General features: G+C 41.4%; 2 protein-coding genes and 1 pseudogene across 7 annotated transcripts in view; 2 read left to right on the top strand and 1 right to left on the bottom strand.

The window, feature by feature from the left end:
- The window catches only part of LOC108072916 (uncharacterized), a 60,336-nt gene that overhangs the window by 2,896 nt on the left and 38,930 nt on the right, over positions 1-18,510 (bottom strand). For all 3 annotated transcript variants that reach the window (XM_017164250.3, XM_017164253.3, XM_017164252.3), the window contains one exon: positions 10,446-10,506. The gene's annotated coding sequence lies outside the window, so the exon portion shown is untranslated. The remainder of the gene's footprint in view (positions 1-10,445; positions 10,507-18,510) is intronic.
- LOC138927872 (protein grainyhead-like) lies at positions 485-14,343 on the top strand (annotated as a pseudogene).
- grh (grainy head) overlaps positions 15,966-18,510 on the top strand; it is a 32,613-nt gene continuing 30,068 nt past the window's right edge. For all 4 annotated transcript variants that reach the window (XM_017164243.3, XM_070284598.1, XM_070284597.1 and 1 more), the window contains exon 1: positions 15,966-16,069. In XM_017164243.3, the coding sequence (XP_017019732.1) occupies positions 16,005-16,069 (65 nt within the window). In that variant the 5' untranslated portion in view covers positions 15,966-16,004. The remainder of the gene's footprint in view (positions 16,070-18,510) is intronic.

Genomic DNA, 18,510 nt, shown 5'->3' with positions numbered 1-18,510 from the left:
GTTCGTTGCCTAAGTCTTTTGATCGGGCAGCAGAAGGTTCGTGGCCTAAGTCTTTTGTACCTGCGCCCGCTTAACTTAGCTGCTGCTGCTGCTGCTGCGCGCACCTCTCTGCAGGTGCACCAAAACACACGCAAAGGGTAGCTACCTGTGTTTGCCACTCAGGTGTATGTGTGTGTGTGTATTTTGGAGTGTAGACACACAACATCATCGATTCGAATGAATTCGAGTGGCGCTGCCAGCGCTGCCCGCGTCGCTGCCTCGCTCAAATATCAGTTACGAAAGAGATGAAACCATAAAAAGCAATAATAATCGAGCGCTCTCTCACCTGCACACGGACAGCACCTTGCCACCAATACCACTAAGGCGACAGAGACGCCGACAGAGGCAGCAGCTACAGCAGCAGCAGCAGCAGAGGCAGCAGCAGCACATTCAACAGTTGAACAATCTCCAATTGACTCTTTGGGCATTATAGCCGAGAGCCGAGATCCAGCGACAGCGACGACAAGTTTTCCGCGCACACGGAAAGTCAAAAAGTTAATGCCGATCCGAGGCTCGCCAGTGAATTATATATCCAAATCAGTGATAACCGATCTATATAAATAACTGTTTAAGCCGCGTGTGTCTTGAAACAAACAACAGAAAAACAAAACACAAATAACAAATAACACAGAAAATCGCGCTTAAACTTTTTCGAAATTAAATAAAACACACATACACACGCGCGCGCACACACAGATATTATTTGAGCCACGAAGAGGAAGAGAAGGCTGAAAAAAGCGAAAAAATATTCACAGCCAGCCGAGAGTGTGTGTGTGAGATAGTGCGCGAGTATGAGTTTTAGTATCTGTGTGCCAGTCTCTCGGAGAGCGTGTGTGCTTTGAGTGTTCCGAGTTGTGCGAGTGTGTTCAAAGTGTGTGTGTGTGCGTGAGACGCCATCAAAAAGCTGAGCGAACAGCGAATAATAAAATTCAAAATAAAAATAGTGATTAATAACAGCAACAGCCACCACCAGCCCCAACAAAACACACAAGCTAACTAACGAGCGGGAAAAAGCGTGAAAACTAAAGTGTATAAAAGTGAATAATACAATAAACAAAGCAAAGAAAAAGCCCCCTTCCTCTGGCATCTCTGCAACATTGGCGAAATGTTGCTAAAATGCTGAGCCAAAATGCACAAGCCGCCAATGATACAAGCAGCACCACTAGCACCAGCACAGGCCCAAGCACAACGACAGCAACAGCAGCAGCTCCACATACCACAAAGAGTCGAGCATTAGAAGCGGCCAAAAGCCAGGCATTGTGCAAGCCATAAGGCCCAGAGAGCCAGGCTAAAAGCCCCCAGACGCACAACAACAATAACAGCAGCCGAAGCAGCACAAAGAGTGGCGAAAGGTGCACCCACCAGCAGCAGCCAGCAGCCAACAACCACGAACAACATCGGCCCACCACCACCACCACCACCATCACCAGCAACAACATTTAAGATCGGATCCAGACAGCCTCCCGGACTCCACTAGCTAGCTAGCAGCTCCACAGTTACACAGTTCCAGCCCGCTCGAGTGCCATAGATCCTCACCAAGTGCCAAAATCCGCATCCTGATCCGGACAATACGGCCCAAAAGTGAGTAGCAGCCTACCAAGAAGTAATTATAAACGCATCAGGCTGTAGCTCTGGCTCGGCTCAGGCAGGGATTACACTGTGAGAAAAGTGGTTATGAAGCTAGGAAAATATTTACATAAAATGAGGATCATTTTGAATTCATTTTGTATCAAGATAAAGGTGATAATTAATATTTTGAATTAAATGCAGAAAAAACTCAAGTTGATAGAGTGAATATTGTAAAAGAATATATGTATATATTTTGACAAATATCACATTAAATTAATTGTTTAATTTAGCAAATATTTATTTAAAAATATTTTCTATAATTGAGATTTGGATATTAAATATATTCGAAACTTTAATCAAATATGAAAATTTTCTTTTTGGATTGGCAGAATTTCTCTCGGTGCATTTTGGCTTATAAAGGTCAGGCTTCACTTGGGATTTAAAAACAATAGTTGCGATTTCCAAACAGAAGGTTATAAATGTGTGAATTTAGGATTTTACAGTTTTATTGCTCACTTTTGGAAACTAAAAGTGCACTTTTGTAATTGTTTAGAGTATCCCCGAGGATTGGGTACTCGAAAAATACCCTATAAATTGGGTTTTAATTGTGTCCTAATAACTTTTTTGATTTATAATTTTGTTTTAGGATAGTGATAGTGGTTAGCTGAGATATTCAAAAAGGAATATTAAAAAATAGTAAGAAGTAAAAGACTTTTTTTAAACTATTTAAAGAAATTTGAATATATATTTTACAGAGTTTTTTAGGAAATGTAGGTTTTCATATTGGTAAAGTATTTAATTAATTATAAGTATAAAACAAAGTATTAACAACCTTTTGTGTTAAGTTGGTGTTAATCTAGTCTGATATAGAGCATGTTCTCATAAATTTGGAATTATTGGCTTGTATCTTCAATTGATCTTTTTATAGTAACACATATAATGGACAATAGAAAGTAAATCATACTAATTCAATAAGTTCAATATTGTATAGTAATAATATGAGATTTTAAGGTAATATCAGCTGTTAAAGTTAACCAATTTCCCCTCTTTTACTGTTGTTATTAGCCTATAGATACTCCAATTCAATTAAAAATTCCATTTAATTCAAATTATAACCCTTTCATTGCGGTTGTTTATTGCAAGCACTATTACGGTTGGATGGCCTGGTACAGTGGACACCCTGTATGTTGTGCAGACATCGTTGTGTCCATAGCCTTAGTCTTTCGGAGCTCCCAGCCTCAGTTAATGTTGTTGTTTTTGTTGCCATTGCTTGGCATGTTGTTGTTGGTGTTACTGTTGTTGTTGTTGCTGCTGCTGGTGGGTTTCTTTCGCGCACACATTCCTCTTTGTTTGGTTTTATTTCGAAGTCGCCGCTGCGCAGCAGCAGCAGCAGCAGGTAAGGCGCACAGGTATTGGTGTTGCCAACAAATGCTGTGCTAGAGCGGGAGAGCCCGATCAAGAGAGGTATCCAGAGAGCCACAGCAGAACAGAGTGGGAGCGAAAAGGGATCAAAAGGTGTTTTTTTTTTTTCGCCTCTCGATGTCGACGTCGACTGCGCAGCAACCGCGCTGCCTTCTTGTTCGAAAATCGATGATGTTGCCCCTTCCATGTGTGTGTGTGTTTTCTGATTACGTTTCCCCCTGGACTTTCGGCCTCTCATTCTATAGCTCTTATTTCTTGTGTTCTTTTTGGCTTCTTCTTTTTATTATGATTTTTAGTTTTCGTTGTCTTTTTGCCTTTTGTGTGCGATGTGATGGTGATCAATTTGGGGCTGCGATTATGGGTACAGTAAAATGAACATCTACGCAGCACTCATACATGGACACAAACACGGTTACATTTCAGCCGTGAGATACACACACACACAAACACACGCACACCTACTAAGAGATACAGGCGCGGGCCACAAGGGGAACTTCGTGAGAGAGTTATTTTATTTTCGTGTTCGTGTTAACGTTTATTGTTTTTCTTTTCTTTCGCCTTTGCCTTTCTTCGTTTCTTCGGGCCTTCTTGACTCCCGGACTCTTGCAGCGGTTCCCCCATCCCCCATCATTCCCATGCCTCTCCCACTCCTCGTCTTTATGCCCCTTATGCCATTCCCCTTTCCATTGTACAGGAAGAGAAATAGGGTGAACTTTCTGGTAATTGGGATATTGAGGTGGTATCTTAAATACTGAAATATATAAATCTTCCTTACATTAATCCAGTGAAACTCTAAATATCAAAATATCCTTTAAGTGTAACTTACATTTTAATAATTTCAATAAATAAACCCATAATAAATATCCAAAATTTTTCCCAGTGCATCTTCTACCAATTCCCAGTGCCCGGCCTCAGCCTCAGTCTCCAGTCTTTGGCTTTGGTTATTGATGCCCGCAACTCTGACCGTTGATGTCTTAGGGTTACGCTGCGCATTTCTTCTCTTGTCTTTTCTTACCCGCCCCAGTCTTCGGTCTTCTCTTCTCCTCTCTCGTATCTCCACCATATTCTCCCTAAGTATGGTAGAGGAGACGTAAAATCCAAATTTCAAATTATGTCAAATCTTAATGGGATTGGAAATGGAATTGCTTTTGGTATTCACTACGTTTGTATCTAAGATCGTTGGTATTAAAGGGGGGAAAAAGGTGGTCACTGGATAATAGGAAACCCGGACCCATAGATCTCACGTTGTAGGCGTTGTCCGGGATCTCGGCGGTTATATGTTCACATGTGATGATGATGATGATGATGATTCCCAACTGATAGAATCAGAGGTAAACTTGGAAGAGAGGGTTAATTTACAACATATAGTAAATACATGATTGTATTTTATGGGTCTTTGGTAACCAAGAAGCCAGCGTAGGTGGACAGTTTCTAGGGTTTGATGAAAATATTAGCAGTAGCTCTCGGGGTCTTGGGGGATCGAAAATGTATTAAAGTGAACTTTATTTTGCATCTTATTCCATAAGATACATATGTATATATCACCAGATTGCCTTCAAGAAACCTAGCTTTAGATTTAAATTGATCAAGGTTCTGCAAGCTATAAATATGCAAATAGCTTTCGCTGCAAAAGATTTCCTTATAGTGATCTAGAAAGGCCGTTAGCTTGCAGTTCTCTCTCTTTTGCTTAGCTTAGTTTAAACTTGATTTACGATTTATTGTTAAGCCAATCAATACAGTAATTGCCCATAAGTTTCCTACTCTCAACTACGCTTTTGTTGGCATACCTGTTTTGATGATCGAATAGCTGTAAATCTCGCGCAATGTAGCGTAATAATTAAAGGTATTATCATTGCGGGGGTGTAAGCCATAAATGTTTACAAGTCATTAAATATAAATAAGAAAACTAACTTGAAAGTTAGAGGTTCTTTTGAGGTGAGATAGTTCGAAATTTTAATGAAAATAATTCCTTAGAAAAGATATTTTAATAATATTATAATTACTATTATTCTATTAGTTAGAAATTGTTCTTAATACTTCTTAATAGTTATGTTTTATCATTAAAGCATTAGCCTGTGCCATAATCTCTCTATAAATAACCATTTTTGTCAAGAAAGTTTCCTCTCATATCTCCTCAATGAGATTAATTGGGATTATCTTCGCCACATCGCTTCCCATTTGCGTTGGTTATCTGTTGCTTTTCTTCGCCGTTTGCTGATTTCTTTTGCACCCACTGTATGAGTAATGGGTCTTGGCCAGAATCCATCTATCCACCTTTATCTCTGCACTCCGCACTCCGTGCCCCCCATCGTACTCAATCTTTCATCTTCCATTCAAGCGGCAAGTTGGAAAGTTTGGTCCGGGCCACAGATCCCCCGAGGGTCTTTCTCGATGTGTCTATATGGCTGTGGATGGTCTTTTGGCTTCGATATGACCACGGATGACCCAGTTTGATGGCTGGAATCGTTCGTGAGCCAGGGTGTTGATGTTGCTTTAATTGTTTCCTAATTGCCTTTCGAATTGCGTAGAAAGTCAAGGGGGTCTCGCATCAAATCGGATCGGATGTTGGTATATTCAAGATAATTTTGTAGGGAATTTGCCATGTTGAAGTTATTACTTTTTATTTTAGTTGGTTATTATCAAAACGTTTGGGGAGCTTACTAGCTTTGGAAATGAAAAATTATGATTTTGGATGGCAAAATGTAATGTACATAAAATTTTACAAATATCATGATTAAAATCTTTAATAGATTATTGGGGAATAAATATAGAAAGATGATAAAAAACATTCTTAAAATATGTATTTAAGAATATTATATGATCTTAATTATATCTATGAAATATTCTAAATATCTAAGAGATTTTGAAGTGCAAGATCTAGAAAAAGATTATAAACTTGGTATGCAGTATTATATTCAAATCTGATATCTCCGATATCTCAGGACCTTTTCAATTTAAACATACCAAGTTTGGTAAGCAGACCCTTCTGAAGTCAAGAAGTTCTTCCTCGCTTTAACCTCTAGATAAAGTTTAATTACAAAATTCCAACTAGCTTGGGGATGCCTTCCGCGTGGGATGCCTTAGGTGGAAGTGGATGGTCAGTGCCAAAAAAAAAACTAGTCTATAGGCGCACACCGCCGCCGCATGACACTGACCTCACCTACTAACGGAACCCGGCGAGGAGCCAGTCGGTCGTCAGACGTCGTGAACTCGCCGGGTTGGGCTGACAAACGAGTTTATCCACATCCACATCCCAGCAGCAACAGCAGCAGCATCGGCAGCGGCAGCAGCAACACCAGTGTGAACTCTGGCGGCAGCAGCAATTTTTGGCTTTATCATCAAACAACAATATCGGTGGAACTGGGAACTGGCACTGGCACTGGTCCGAACCTGGACCTGGACCTGGACCTGTAGCCGAAGCTGAACCTGAACCTGGGCAGGCTTGGCGTGGAACCAGAAAGTCAGCCTTCTGGATTAGGTCAAGGATTGAGCTGGAGCTGATTGTTGTTGTTTGGGCCTGTTGCTACCGGTGTGGAGTAGTACCTGTTCTCGATGTTGTTGTTGTTGCTGTTGCTGTTTTGTGTTTGGGCTGCGTTTCGGTTAGGTTTCAGTTTCGGTTTCAAAATCCCTCATAAACATGTTTTGCTAACTCGGCCGAGATGGGGGATTCTGGACTATTAACAGCTGATGGACTGACTGGTTTGCTTTGGCTGTCGTCTCTGCTGTGCTTTGGACATACATATATATGTATATATATAGTATATATAAGTAGTACTGTGTTTAATTTCACACAAAGCCCCGTTGTAAACAGTAAACAAAATACAGAAGAAAAAAAATACAACACACAAATATGGTTGCTGCTCTCCGTCGCTGCCTCAGTCGCAGTTGACGTCGAGGCTTCTTCCACCTGTTTTGTTACCTTGTTGTGTTTGTTGCTTTGTTGTTCTGCCTCTGCCTCGGCCGCTGCTGATGAACCGCGCTGAGTTATGCAGTTACACGTTTGACATTTGCGAAGGAGTCAAACTAGTTCGACGGCCACGTGTTACTTATTTATTTTTTTGCTTGCCTTCATTCCCTCCCATTTTTTGTGTGTGTGTGGTTTTTTTTTTGTATTGTGTGTTGTGTTTGCCCCTTTGCGCTTTTCCGCTTTTGTTGTTTGTTTGTTGACTGCTTTTTGTGTGTGCTCATCGTTTGAACCCGTTTTTTCTTCGAGTGTCTGCGAAGGCGGGGGTGGCGGGCGCCAAGCAGACTGCCGCCAGACGGATGCCACTTTTTATTGTGTTGTTGTCTTCTTTTATTTATTTTTTTTTTTTGCTTTACGAACTTATTGGTAATTGCCGCCAACGACAGGTGAAAATTAAAGGTGATTGGCAAAGGCCCTTTTGAAATGCTAAATGGGAATTGCCTTTGAGACAGCATAAGGCCATGATTCACACTGTATTTAGCGGGCTTAACTGGGTTTATTGGGTGACAACTGAGAGCAGTTTAGAGGCATTGAACTTTCAAGAATAATTAGTGGATTTTGTTAGAAAGCTTATACCGCTTTGATTTTTACCAATTCGAAGCCAACTAGGCCTCAAACCTAAAGAACTTTATTGATTCAGTTTATATTTCCGTTGTCTTACCATATTCTTGGCAATACAAATTAAAAGAAAGACTTTTTGTACATGTTAGTTTATAATAATAATTACTACCTATACTACCTGACAGTTTACACCTTTCTTTCTTGGGTTGTTTCAACACTTGAACCCAGAAATCTTAGATCTCTGCTCCAGTTTGTCTTTCACTCCCTAACAAAAAACTCTACTAAATCTATATCTCTTTCCCACAACTGGTACTAATTATGTCCATTGTCTTGTTGTCTAATTGCAGCTGAGCTGAGAACGAAGCGAAGGAAGTTCCTTAGTGCCATAGAATGCAGTAATTGAAACAACGACACACCACACAACCAACAAGCAAGACGAAGATCCAACCAAGAACCAACAAACCATCAAATCCAACCAAGAAACTATCCATCTGTAACTGGAGCAACCACGAACTACAACTACAACTACAACAACGAAGTGCCTTCCATCAATCCGTTGATTAGTGATATTTATTATGTTTATACTTGCCAGCAGCAGCAGCAACAGCAGCAGCAACTTGAACTTGAGCAACCTCCCAAGGACCGGGCATCGATGACCAGTCCACGACCAGTCCATGACCAAGTCATAGTGCAATTCGGAAGCCAAGTCCAGGTTCAAGTCCAAGTCCAGTTCAAATTAGTTCAGTAAGCAGAAGCAGCAGGAGCCACCAGCCACAGCAAATAATGTCCACATCCACCGCCACAACGAGCGTCATCACGTCCAACGAGCTCTCGCTGTCCCACGGCCATTCGCACGGCCACAATCACGCCCATAATCTTCACCAGCATCAGCAGCACAGTCGCCTGGGCGTGGGTGTTGGTGTGGGTGTGGGTATCCTAAGTGACGCCTCTCTGTCGCCCATCCAGCAGGGCAGCGGAGGAAATAACGGAGGAGGAGGAGGCGGCGGAGGAGGCAACAACAACAACAGCTCACCGCTGGCGCCCAACGGTGTGCCACTTCTGACCACAATGCACCGATCGCCGGATTCACCACAGCCGGAATTGGCCACCATGACGAATGTCAATGTGCTGGACCTGCACACGGACAACTCCAAGCTGTACGACAAGGAGGCTGTCTTTATCTACGAAACACCCAAGGTGGTGATGCCACCTGATGGCGGACCAGGTGGCGGAGGCGGCAGTAATCCCGACGAGGGTCATGCCATCGATGCCAGGATTGCTGCCCAAATGGGCAACCAACAGGCCCAACAGCAGCAGCAACAGCAGACGGAGCACCAGCCGCTGGCCAAGATCGAGTTCGATGAGAACCAGATAATCCGAGTCGTGGGTCCCAATGGCGAGCAACAGCAGATCATCTCGCGGGAAATCATCAACGGGGAGCATCACATCCTGTCGCGGAATGAGGCCGGCGAGCACATCCTCACGCGAATCGTCAGCGATCCCTCCAAACTGATGCCCAACGACAATGCGGTGGCCACCGCCATGTACAATCAGGCCCAGAAGATGAACAATGACCATGGTCAGGGTAATGTCTATCAGACCTCTCCCCTGCCCCTGGACGCCTCCGTGCTGCATTACAGCGGTGGCAATGACAGCAACGTGATCAAGACGGAGGCGGACATTTATGAGGACCACAAAAAGCATGCGGCTGCCGCGGCAGCAGCAGCAGCCGCCGCCGGAGGTGGGCCCATCATCTACACCACCTCCGATCCCAATGGGGTGGTCAAGCAGCTGCCCCACCTGTCCGTGCCCCAGAAACTCGATCCGGATCTGTATCAGACTGACAAGCATATCGATCTGATCTACAACGACGGCAGCAAGACGGTTATATACTCCACCACGGATCAGAAGGGTCTGGAGATCTATTCGGGCGGCGACATAGGAAGCCTGGTGTCCGACGGTCAGGTCGTTGTCCAGGCTGGACTTCCTTATGCCACCGCCACGGGCGCCGGCGGACAGCCTGTCTACATAGTGGCCGATGGCGCTCTGCCCGCTGGGGTGGAGGAGCATTTGCAGAGGTGAGTGCACTTTGCGAAATAATTTTAAAACTTTTATGGAGTTCTTATAAATATTTAGAGGTCAAAAATAAACGCCTAGAGATTTAATATCGTTTTAAAATTGCCCAAAAGTATGCTACAAAAGTGAAGGCCATGGATTTTGGCTTAAAATATTTTATTTCATTATTTGATGACGTTTTGATATTATGAAATATCTAATTAGTATCATAGAAGCTATGAATTTATTATATTTTTCCTATAACTTCTGTCTTTATTTTATAAAACTATTTTTATATAATGTAAGCTTAAAATTGACCCCTCTTTTATATCCATATTTACTGCTGTGAACTCATAATTGCCCACAAGAGGCGTTGAACTTCACAAGGGGTCTTTTTGGTAGCCATTGGCAAGGGTTGGTCTTCGGCCAAGTGTTACCCTTTGTGTTTTACTAAAGGTTATGTTGTGCCCCTTAATTAGTGGCTTAATTGGGACTCTTGGGGGGCACAAATTTAGGGTTTTTTGTATACCTACTGGTAGGAGGTATTGTTGCAAAAAGCTTAAAAAATGCGTACGAGAATCTTAAGTTCTAACAGTCCTTAAAGCAAGTTATTTGGAAAATTCTGTTAAGGATTCTTCTCTTGATGTTAAGTAGGACTTTTTAAACAAAGGAAATTTTGTAATTTGCATGTTGAGTAAACAATATTCATTAATTATAAGTCATTCTTATGATTTCTAAGCTTCTTTTAATGGCTATTTATAGGAAAACCATTTTCTATTCTTCAGGAAACTTTAACAATTTAAACTTTAAATAAAACTCCAAAAATCCTACTTACCTTCTCAGTCGTCAGTTAATGAAGTCTTCTTAGTCACAATCTCCACCACAACTTGAATCACCTAGAAAAAAAACCAAATAAATATAAAGAATTACTCAAAAGTTAACAACAGATATTATCCTAGATTTACATATAATACGATATCCCTAAGCCCACTCCAACTCAACTAGATGTATTCATTGGAGCGCCTGTTCTATCGGCAACATAAATCTCGACTAATTGCCTTCGTCATGGACAGAAGAGGGGGTCGGGTCTGTTGGTCGGTTACCACATCAACATCTTAATTGGGGACACAGGCAATGGCAGTGGCAGAGGCAGAGAGTTTTGGCTTCTATTTGGCGGTTCCTCGGTCTTCTGGTCCTTTCAAATCAATGTTTGTCATTTGCATTTCTCATGCATTTGAATTAACCGCTTTTGCACCGCGCGCGCGCGCACATTTTACTGTTAATTATTGCGATAGGCCAGGCCCGGGCTAGGCCGGGCCGGGCAACGGCAACGCCAGCGCATATTCTGGCTTCACCCATTCCATGGCCCAAACATTGAGTTCAAGCCGGGAGTCCTCCTCATCCTCATCGGTGGCTGGCCATTCCCCAATGGCTTCAGCTCCCCAGAACTCTAGCTTTATTCCCATTCCTCCAAGTGGAATGACAGCTTCCGTTGTAACTGTTTATTCTATACGTTATTGCTGCCCCTACAACAGCAACAACAACAGCAACAACTTTGGCATTCTGGCGTGCATCAAATGTGCAAGTAGGCGAGAGCTAATAACACCCAGAGTTCCAGCACCACGGAAACCCAGCTCAGCTCCTCCTGCCTCTGCTCCTTCTTGCATCCCATCCGATCCGCCTGGCAATTCATTTTAGAGCAGTCTCTCTACCCGGGCGGCGGTGTGGTATGCGCGGGTAATAAAAATTTGAATATAAATTAATCTAATAGAGAACCGTTAGCGAGGTGAGATGCAAGCGCAGCCTCCTTGAGCAAGGTGCCGCCTCGCAGCAGCAGCGGCAACTAAGTCATCGTCATCTGCATGGATCGTTTGGATCGTTGTTGCATCGCTTGCTGGATCGTTCGGATCGTTTGGATCTTTTGGATCGCCACCACCACCACCACGGCCACCGCTCGGACATCTTGGCAACGCCATCGCATCTGCATCTGCAGAGAGCCATTTCATTCCTCCTCGGCCTCCTTCTATATTTTTTACACGGCGAGGAATATATATTTTTTTTCCCAATTTTAGTGAAATATTGTCTTATTCCGAAATAAGAAGTTAAAAATAATTTTAAATCACCTTCAGAAATCTCTTTATCAAGAACTACATTTATCCTTTTTCAAGAAATCATATTTCCAAACCAAGAATCCCTTTTACACCTACTGTTCTCACATTTTCTTCAGTGCATGGTTCTAATGCCAATGTCCCATCCTGTTATAGCAGAGGCTGCAGCAGCAGCAGCAGCATCATCTGCAACAACAGCAACATCGCCTGGTTGGTTTTGGCCAACGCGGCGTGCATGTTGCATGCGCGGCAAGGTCCATAAATAACGACAAAATTGCGTTTCCGCATATGGACCGAGCAAACGTCGTCTTCGTCTTCGATTCGGACTTGGACTCAGACTCGGACTGAGACTGCGACTCAGTTTGGGTTTGGGTTTTGGCATGTGGCCCGTTTGCTGGACCTTGCGTGTTGCTCTTGGCTTTGGCCTCGCACTCTCTCAGCTTGGATCTCGGCCTCGGTTGATGTACAGTTTGTTTTGTTTGCTGGCCCCCATGATAAGCAGCTGAGGACATGTCCACAGCCACATCCCCATACCCATCCCCAACCCATTCCCAGCCACATTCAACGTCTGCCTGCTGCTTGCCAAAAGTGTTCGGCTTGCCACGTTTTCATTAAAGTCAAATTAAAGCGGCGACAGAGACAGATCGAACTGGGGATGGCTTGGCCAGGAGATGGGGCACAAGCTGCATCTGTAGTGGAATTTTTTGTATATATAAGGCCGACTGACCTTTGTTTCAAGCCATCCTTTCCATTGTGTCTGTCTGTCACCGCATAACATATCCCTTCCATGCAGCGTCTTAATTTACACCATGCAACGGGGTTTTGATTTAAAAAGCAGATGGGTGAAAGGTGTAAAAATTAAATTAAAAATTTATAGAGGCTTCTTAAAGGTTTTTTAAAAGTGTAACTCGAAGTTCCCCTAATGTTTGATAACAGAAAAGAAGGAAAGAAAGCAAAAACGAACCTGCTTTTAGGAAAGCAAAAAACTTGCTAGTAAGTTTAAAGCAAATTGCACTAAAATTCCCAACTAATTCATACAGCAAACTTATGCCTATTGTGAAAAATGGACTTTTCGGTTTAAATATATTTGAAAAATCAAACAAAAAAGCTTCTTTTTGAAGCACCCAACCAAACAATATTTACATAAACTATAGATTAAAGGAAAATCAATCAAAAAATTACACTCTCCAGCAGGAAACGCCTTTTTGAAGCTTAAAGCTTCCATTAAACAACAAACAATCCAAATGTCAAAAAGCTTCATCGCAAAAAAAAACCCAGCAAAATTGCATTTGCCAATATGCAGCCTTCGGGGCAGGCTGAGAGTTGGCTTATAAAAAGCCTTTACGATCCCCCAAATTAGCCAGATTATTCGGTTGAGTTGAGTGCAAAGCAATGTACGATTTTTACGTTTTTACTATTCTCGCCATTTAAGCAATAAAACAATTTTATTGTTTATGCACATTTTTCCATTATTTAACCGCACGAAGAGTTATGCAATCGCGCACCCCTTTACAGCGGAATATGGATTCATAAATATACATATCGACGCATTTTCGCGAAAGTATCGTATGTCGCTTTTTTTCGAAATTGAGATTTTAATGCAAAATTGTTGGGCACCTAATGTCTCACTACCCTGTGAAATATTATAACTGAAAACCCTATAGTTCCGATAAAAATTAAGTTTCAATTTTGTCTTTTCTATAGAGCTTCCTAAGAGATTAAAGCACAAAAAAGCTTCTCCTGTAAAATTGGATTTTTCGACATACGATACTTTCGCGAAAATGCGTCGATATATAATTTCATTAATTATCGAACGGAAAACAATTCCCGGGATTGCATCAATCACTAGATAGTATGTTGGGAAACGCAGTTTTCGGTAATTAATACCTAGATTTAAAGCTTAAGTACAGTATTATTTTCTTTCCAATAACTAAAGATACAATGTTTATTATTATAGTCACTCAATAATTTGTTAAAAATCAACCAACGTCGATAATCCATAAAATATATCTCAAAATTGATAACGACGTCATAAAATGCTGAATACTAAAATTTGCATTTCCTTTCTTATACAAATTACCCTTTGACATTTGATAGAGATATTAATAGAATATCTCCTACGTAAAGTTTTAAAGAAAACAAATTTCGTATTCAAGCAAAGCTTAAAGTGCAATAATATTTGATGGCCATGAAAATAAATTAATAATAATTAATGACGAAATCGTTCGCGTTGAGAAGTTCTTCTCCAAAAAAAAAAATATACAAACTTTGACATTTGCCAAGGCATAAAGTTCCCCCAACCTATATAGACTTGTGTATATTAATTTATACTTTTATGGAATTTTGGTTAATTTCCATAAACTTTTGGCCCTAGTTTTGCTGCCCAGTGTATAGAAAGGGACCTTTTCCTTATTGCTATACGCGGAAACCCCACAAATTGTTCGAAATGCGAATGCATTTTGTGAAATTTCCATACACAAGGATAACCTTCGGGTATAGCCTTCTGATATGACAGTGTTCGCGGTCACTCGCACTCTTCCGAACGGAGATATATACATATATACTTTATATAGTATATATAGCCCACACATCTCTGCTTACTTTCACTTTAGTCGCTCATATTAAATTTCTGAGCTGTAAAACATATATTTTTGCTCGTTTTTTTTCGGCTGGTTTTTTTCCTCCTTTATTTTATTTTAATTTTTTTTTATTTCGAACCGGGGAATAGCGACACTTTTAGTGGCTCTTATCGTTTGTATAGAACCCGACTGTGTCTCTCCACGAATTCCCCCCCTTTAATCCCAGCCCGTAGCCCCTCAGTATCTCAGTGTTCCCCACCCCATGTTAGCCCCTTGATTGACAATATTTCAATATTTTTACTGTTGTCGCCGTTTCACAGCCTCCGGGGGCCAAAAGGAGGTGCGGCGATGAAGCGGACAGAGACACAGACCCCAAGTCACTGTCACGCATGCGCTTGCAAATGGAGCATTTCTATACACTTTCATGGAGGTGGGGTATATGGGTTAATTCGGAGGAAATTGTTATAAATAAAATAGTAAAAAATCAATTTAGATAAATGGTTTACAATATATTGGAGATTTCTTGGTAATTATTATTTCTGGATATCGCAAAAAATGTTTCTTTGATTACTTTCCGTATCTAAATTAAAGAAACATTTTATAAATTATAAAAATAGTAAGCAATATAATTTTCTTATTCAATTATTAGCTAACAATAAAACTAGCTATTGGAAAATACAAATAAAATCCTAAAGATAATATAAAATATACATTAATTATAAAGAAAATATTTATGGTAATCCCTAAACCTCATCCTTCTTCCATTTCTTATAAGCTATAGTATATGTCTCCTAAGATCCCCCTAAAAAAAGAGTATCTCAAAGTCGTTTAGCTAATCAAATGAATTTTCTAGTTGTTGTTATTGCCTTTTGGTCTCTTGCTTCTCATTTTATTATTATTAATATTAAAAGGTGCAACAGCGTTTGGACATTTTGATAGAAAAACAAACCTGTTCACCTGCGCAGTCTACCTGCAGCAGAGATGGAGGCTTTCAAGAGCGAAAGAGAGGGCTATAACCAGCTAGAAAGAGAGCGATATACACAGGGACAAAAAGAGCAAGAGAGAGAGAGAGATACAGAGACGACGTTGAGGAGACAAGAAAGAAACATGTTAACACAATTCAGCGTCTCATATACGCTGCTTTCGACGGTGTCGCCTGTTGTTCTTGTATTTAAGCTTGTTGTTGTTGTTGCTTTTGCTTTAATTTGTTGCTGTAGTTGCCTTTGTTGTTGCTGCTGCTTGTGTTGTTGTTATTGCTGTTTAATTTGTTGTTATTTTTAAGTCTCTCCGCTCCACACTCCAAAACTCTGAATTGGCGCTACAAGTTTATCGAACGCTCAAAGTGGTTTTCAGTTGATATCGAAAAGCCACAAGGTCGACAACAGCATCAAGTTTATATATATATATCTAAATATATATAAATATATGTGGTGTATACATAGGCTTACTTACATATAGCAACATTTGTTTATATGTTCTTTAATGTTGTTGTTCTCTGAAAGAACTGAGAAGGCGCCTAATCGGCTTAAACTTAAATTATCTGAGTATCTTTCGGTTCGGTTTCGATCTCGGTCGGTGTTCGATTTTCGTTTCGTTCGGTAAAGTGTTTATGGAAATTGCCTTCAAAATGAAGTGAAGTGTTATCAGTTGTCCAGTCTATGGTGATCGATCTGTGGATCGCATAAGGCTCTCTCCATTTTATTTACCATGCAGGAGGCCACGAGCACTACCAATTATGCCTTATCATACACGGATTGGATGTCCGAGCCACGGTACAGAGCGAGAGAGACAGATCCTGCTGCAGGCAAAGATACGGATCGCAGATCACCTCCATGTGTTGGCATTATCTTCGTGAAATTATATAGTATCTGATAAATCAGAGTCTCCATCCTGACGGAGTATGTGTGTGTGTGTCTGCGTTGAAGGATCTGAAGAGTGTGTCTCGCTTCTACGGATTGTGTAACTTTTATAAGCTTGAAGCTGAGCTTTTGGATAGCTGTGTCTCTCTATTTCTCTTTAGGTCTCTCTGGGGAGACACTGGGAGAAATGATTTGATATATACTTAGATATCTGGATATAACTTGATATTTTCTTATCTTATTGATGTCTGTGTTGAAAGAATGGTCTATGAAGGAACCATAAGAAAGTATTTTCCACCTTGACAGGTGATATATTTATGAGCATCATAGGGCGAGTCGATTTAGCCATTTTCGTCTGTCCTTTTGTTCACTTGTCCGTAAGTCCTCCTATCCGTTTGTCCGCCTGTCACTTTGTTAATTTGTTTATTCGTCCTTTTGAATGTTTCTTCGTTTGTCCTTCTGTCCGTTTGTCTCCAAGCCATATGTTCCTTATCCGTTTGTCCGTCTGTTTGTCCGCTTGTCCGTCTACTGTCCGTTAGTTTTTGTGTTTGTTTATATCTCCGAGACTATAAATGCTAGAGCTACCAAATTTGATGACCACAGACTTATGAGAAGTACAAAGTTTGACTTAAAATTTGAAGACAATCCATCCATCCATCCAATCCAACAAACATCATATTTATTTTCCTTATATTTTTAAAGAAATAAAAATGTTTGTTACATAAAATTAAATATCTTGAAAGCAGTCTCATACCAAATTCAAATTAAATCACAAATCCATCAAATATAGATACCTATAAATTTTCTTTATGTACAACCCCTATCTTTCTCTCTCTTACTGGGCATATCTGAATCTCCCATTTCCAATATGGCAGCGACTGAGCCCGTGTATCGGTGCTGAATATACTATATATATATATATATATATAATATCAAAGTATCTGTGTAGCTCGGGCTTTCGGCTGTATCTGCTGATAATATTGTAGTAATTAATGCGATACGAATGAGAAATTTATTGCCCACGCCCGAGCAACGCTGCTGGCCATCGCCCAGCACCGCTCATCTCCCCCTAAAGTCTACCAGACTCCCGATCCCCTGGGCCATTTGCATAAAATATGATCATGTAAATGACACAGACAAAAAAAAAAAAACAAAAAAAAAAAAACAAAAATACAACAACAAAAATAAAAACTAAAAGGAAACGAAAAGGAAAATAAAAAGAAAGACCAAGTAAAATGACAGAAAAATAAAAGAAAGAAACCAACACAAAGCGACCAACAAAAATAATGCCTTAAGAGTTTGATAATTTTCTCTGCGTGAAGCGCGATCGCGAGCTCGTAACCATTTCCCAATCAGAATCTCGAGAGGTTTCTCACGAGGTCCGAGAAAGCAGCAGATGCCGCAAGGATGCGCCGAAAGGGACAACAATTAATGGACCTCGGTCGCCGCGGCGTTTCTACATCTGTTATTGTTGTCTCAGCGCCCAGACAAGCATCTCGATCGGTCCGAAGGGGTTGAAAACTTTGGTCTTTGATTTACCTAAGAGTTCTATATCCTATCCTACGGCCTTGTCCGCTCGCCTCTTATGCAAATCAGGCAGGACGCAGGACCCTCTGCTGCTTGGTTCGGAATAGAAAAAAAGGGGTGGCTGCACCGGACAGCGGTCTGAATGGGCCGGAGGTGCGATGTCCAACGTTGAGAAACAATGACAAAGGCGCACAGCAGCCACTCGGCCGTGACAAATGCCCAGGAGGAAAAGAAAAGGAAAGGAAAGCCCAATCTCCTACGGACTATGGGAGAAGCACTCCTCTGTCCGTGTCCGTGTTTGTCCTGTGAATCCCGAACGAATCCTTTTCAGCTTCGTTTGGCTGAAAGCATTATGCAAATTAGGCGCTTTGTTTCCCCTACTCGTCCTTTATCTCTCTCGGACGGTGTCCGAGGAAACGTCGTTGTCTTCTCCTCCTCTTCGATATCAATAATAATGATGATTCCTTGGCCGTTACGGCCGCGAAGTCCTTGCTTGGGATTTCCTTGGGTAATCCCAAAAGCGGCAGCTGCCGCGTAGTTTCCGTAAACTGGTTACCTTTTCCGCGGATCACTTGCCTTGGGCCAGCACTTCCCAGGCTCGCTGAGATTTCAGTTTAGCGATAGAGACCACAGCGTCCTGCCTACTTTATTTTTTTCATTCTTAAATCTTAAACTTTGCATGTTTTCAGGTGGCAGAAAGTGCCCAGCAGGGTTGCCATTTTTCAACATCAGGGTTGTCCTTTGTTGAGCTTTGTTTTCGCGAAAACGCTCGCTACTTGTTGCACAATCGCCAGGCTCCACGGGAATCGCTTCCAGTGAGAGGCTGG

Source organism: Drosophila kikkawai, chromosome 2R, assembly GCF_030179895.1.
Source record: "Drosophila kikkawai strain 14028-0561.14 chromosome 2R, DkikHiC1v2, whole genome shotgun sequence".
Lineage (NCBI taxonomy): Eukaryota > Metazoa > Arthropoda > Insecta > Diptera > Drosophilidae > Drosophila > Drosophila kikkawai.
Note: the sequence above shows the minus strand (reverse complement) of the source record. Positions and strands in the feature narration are given on the sequence as shown.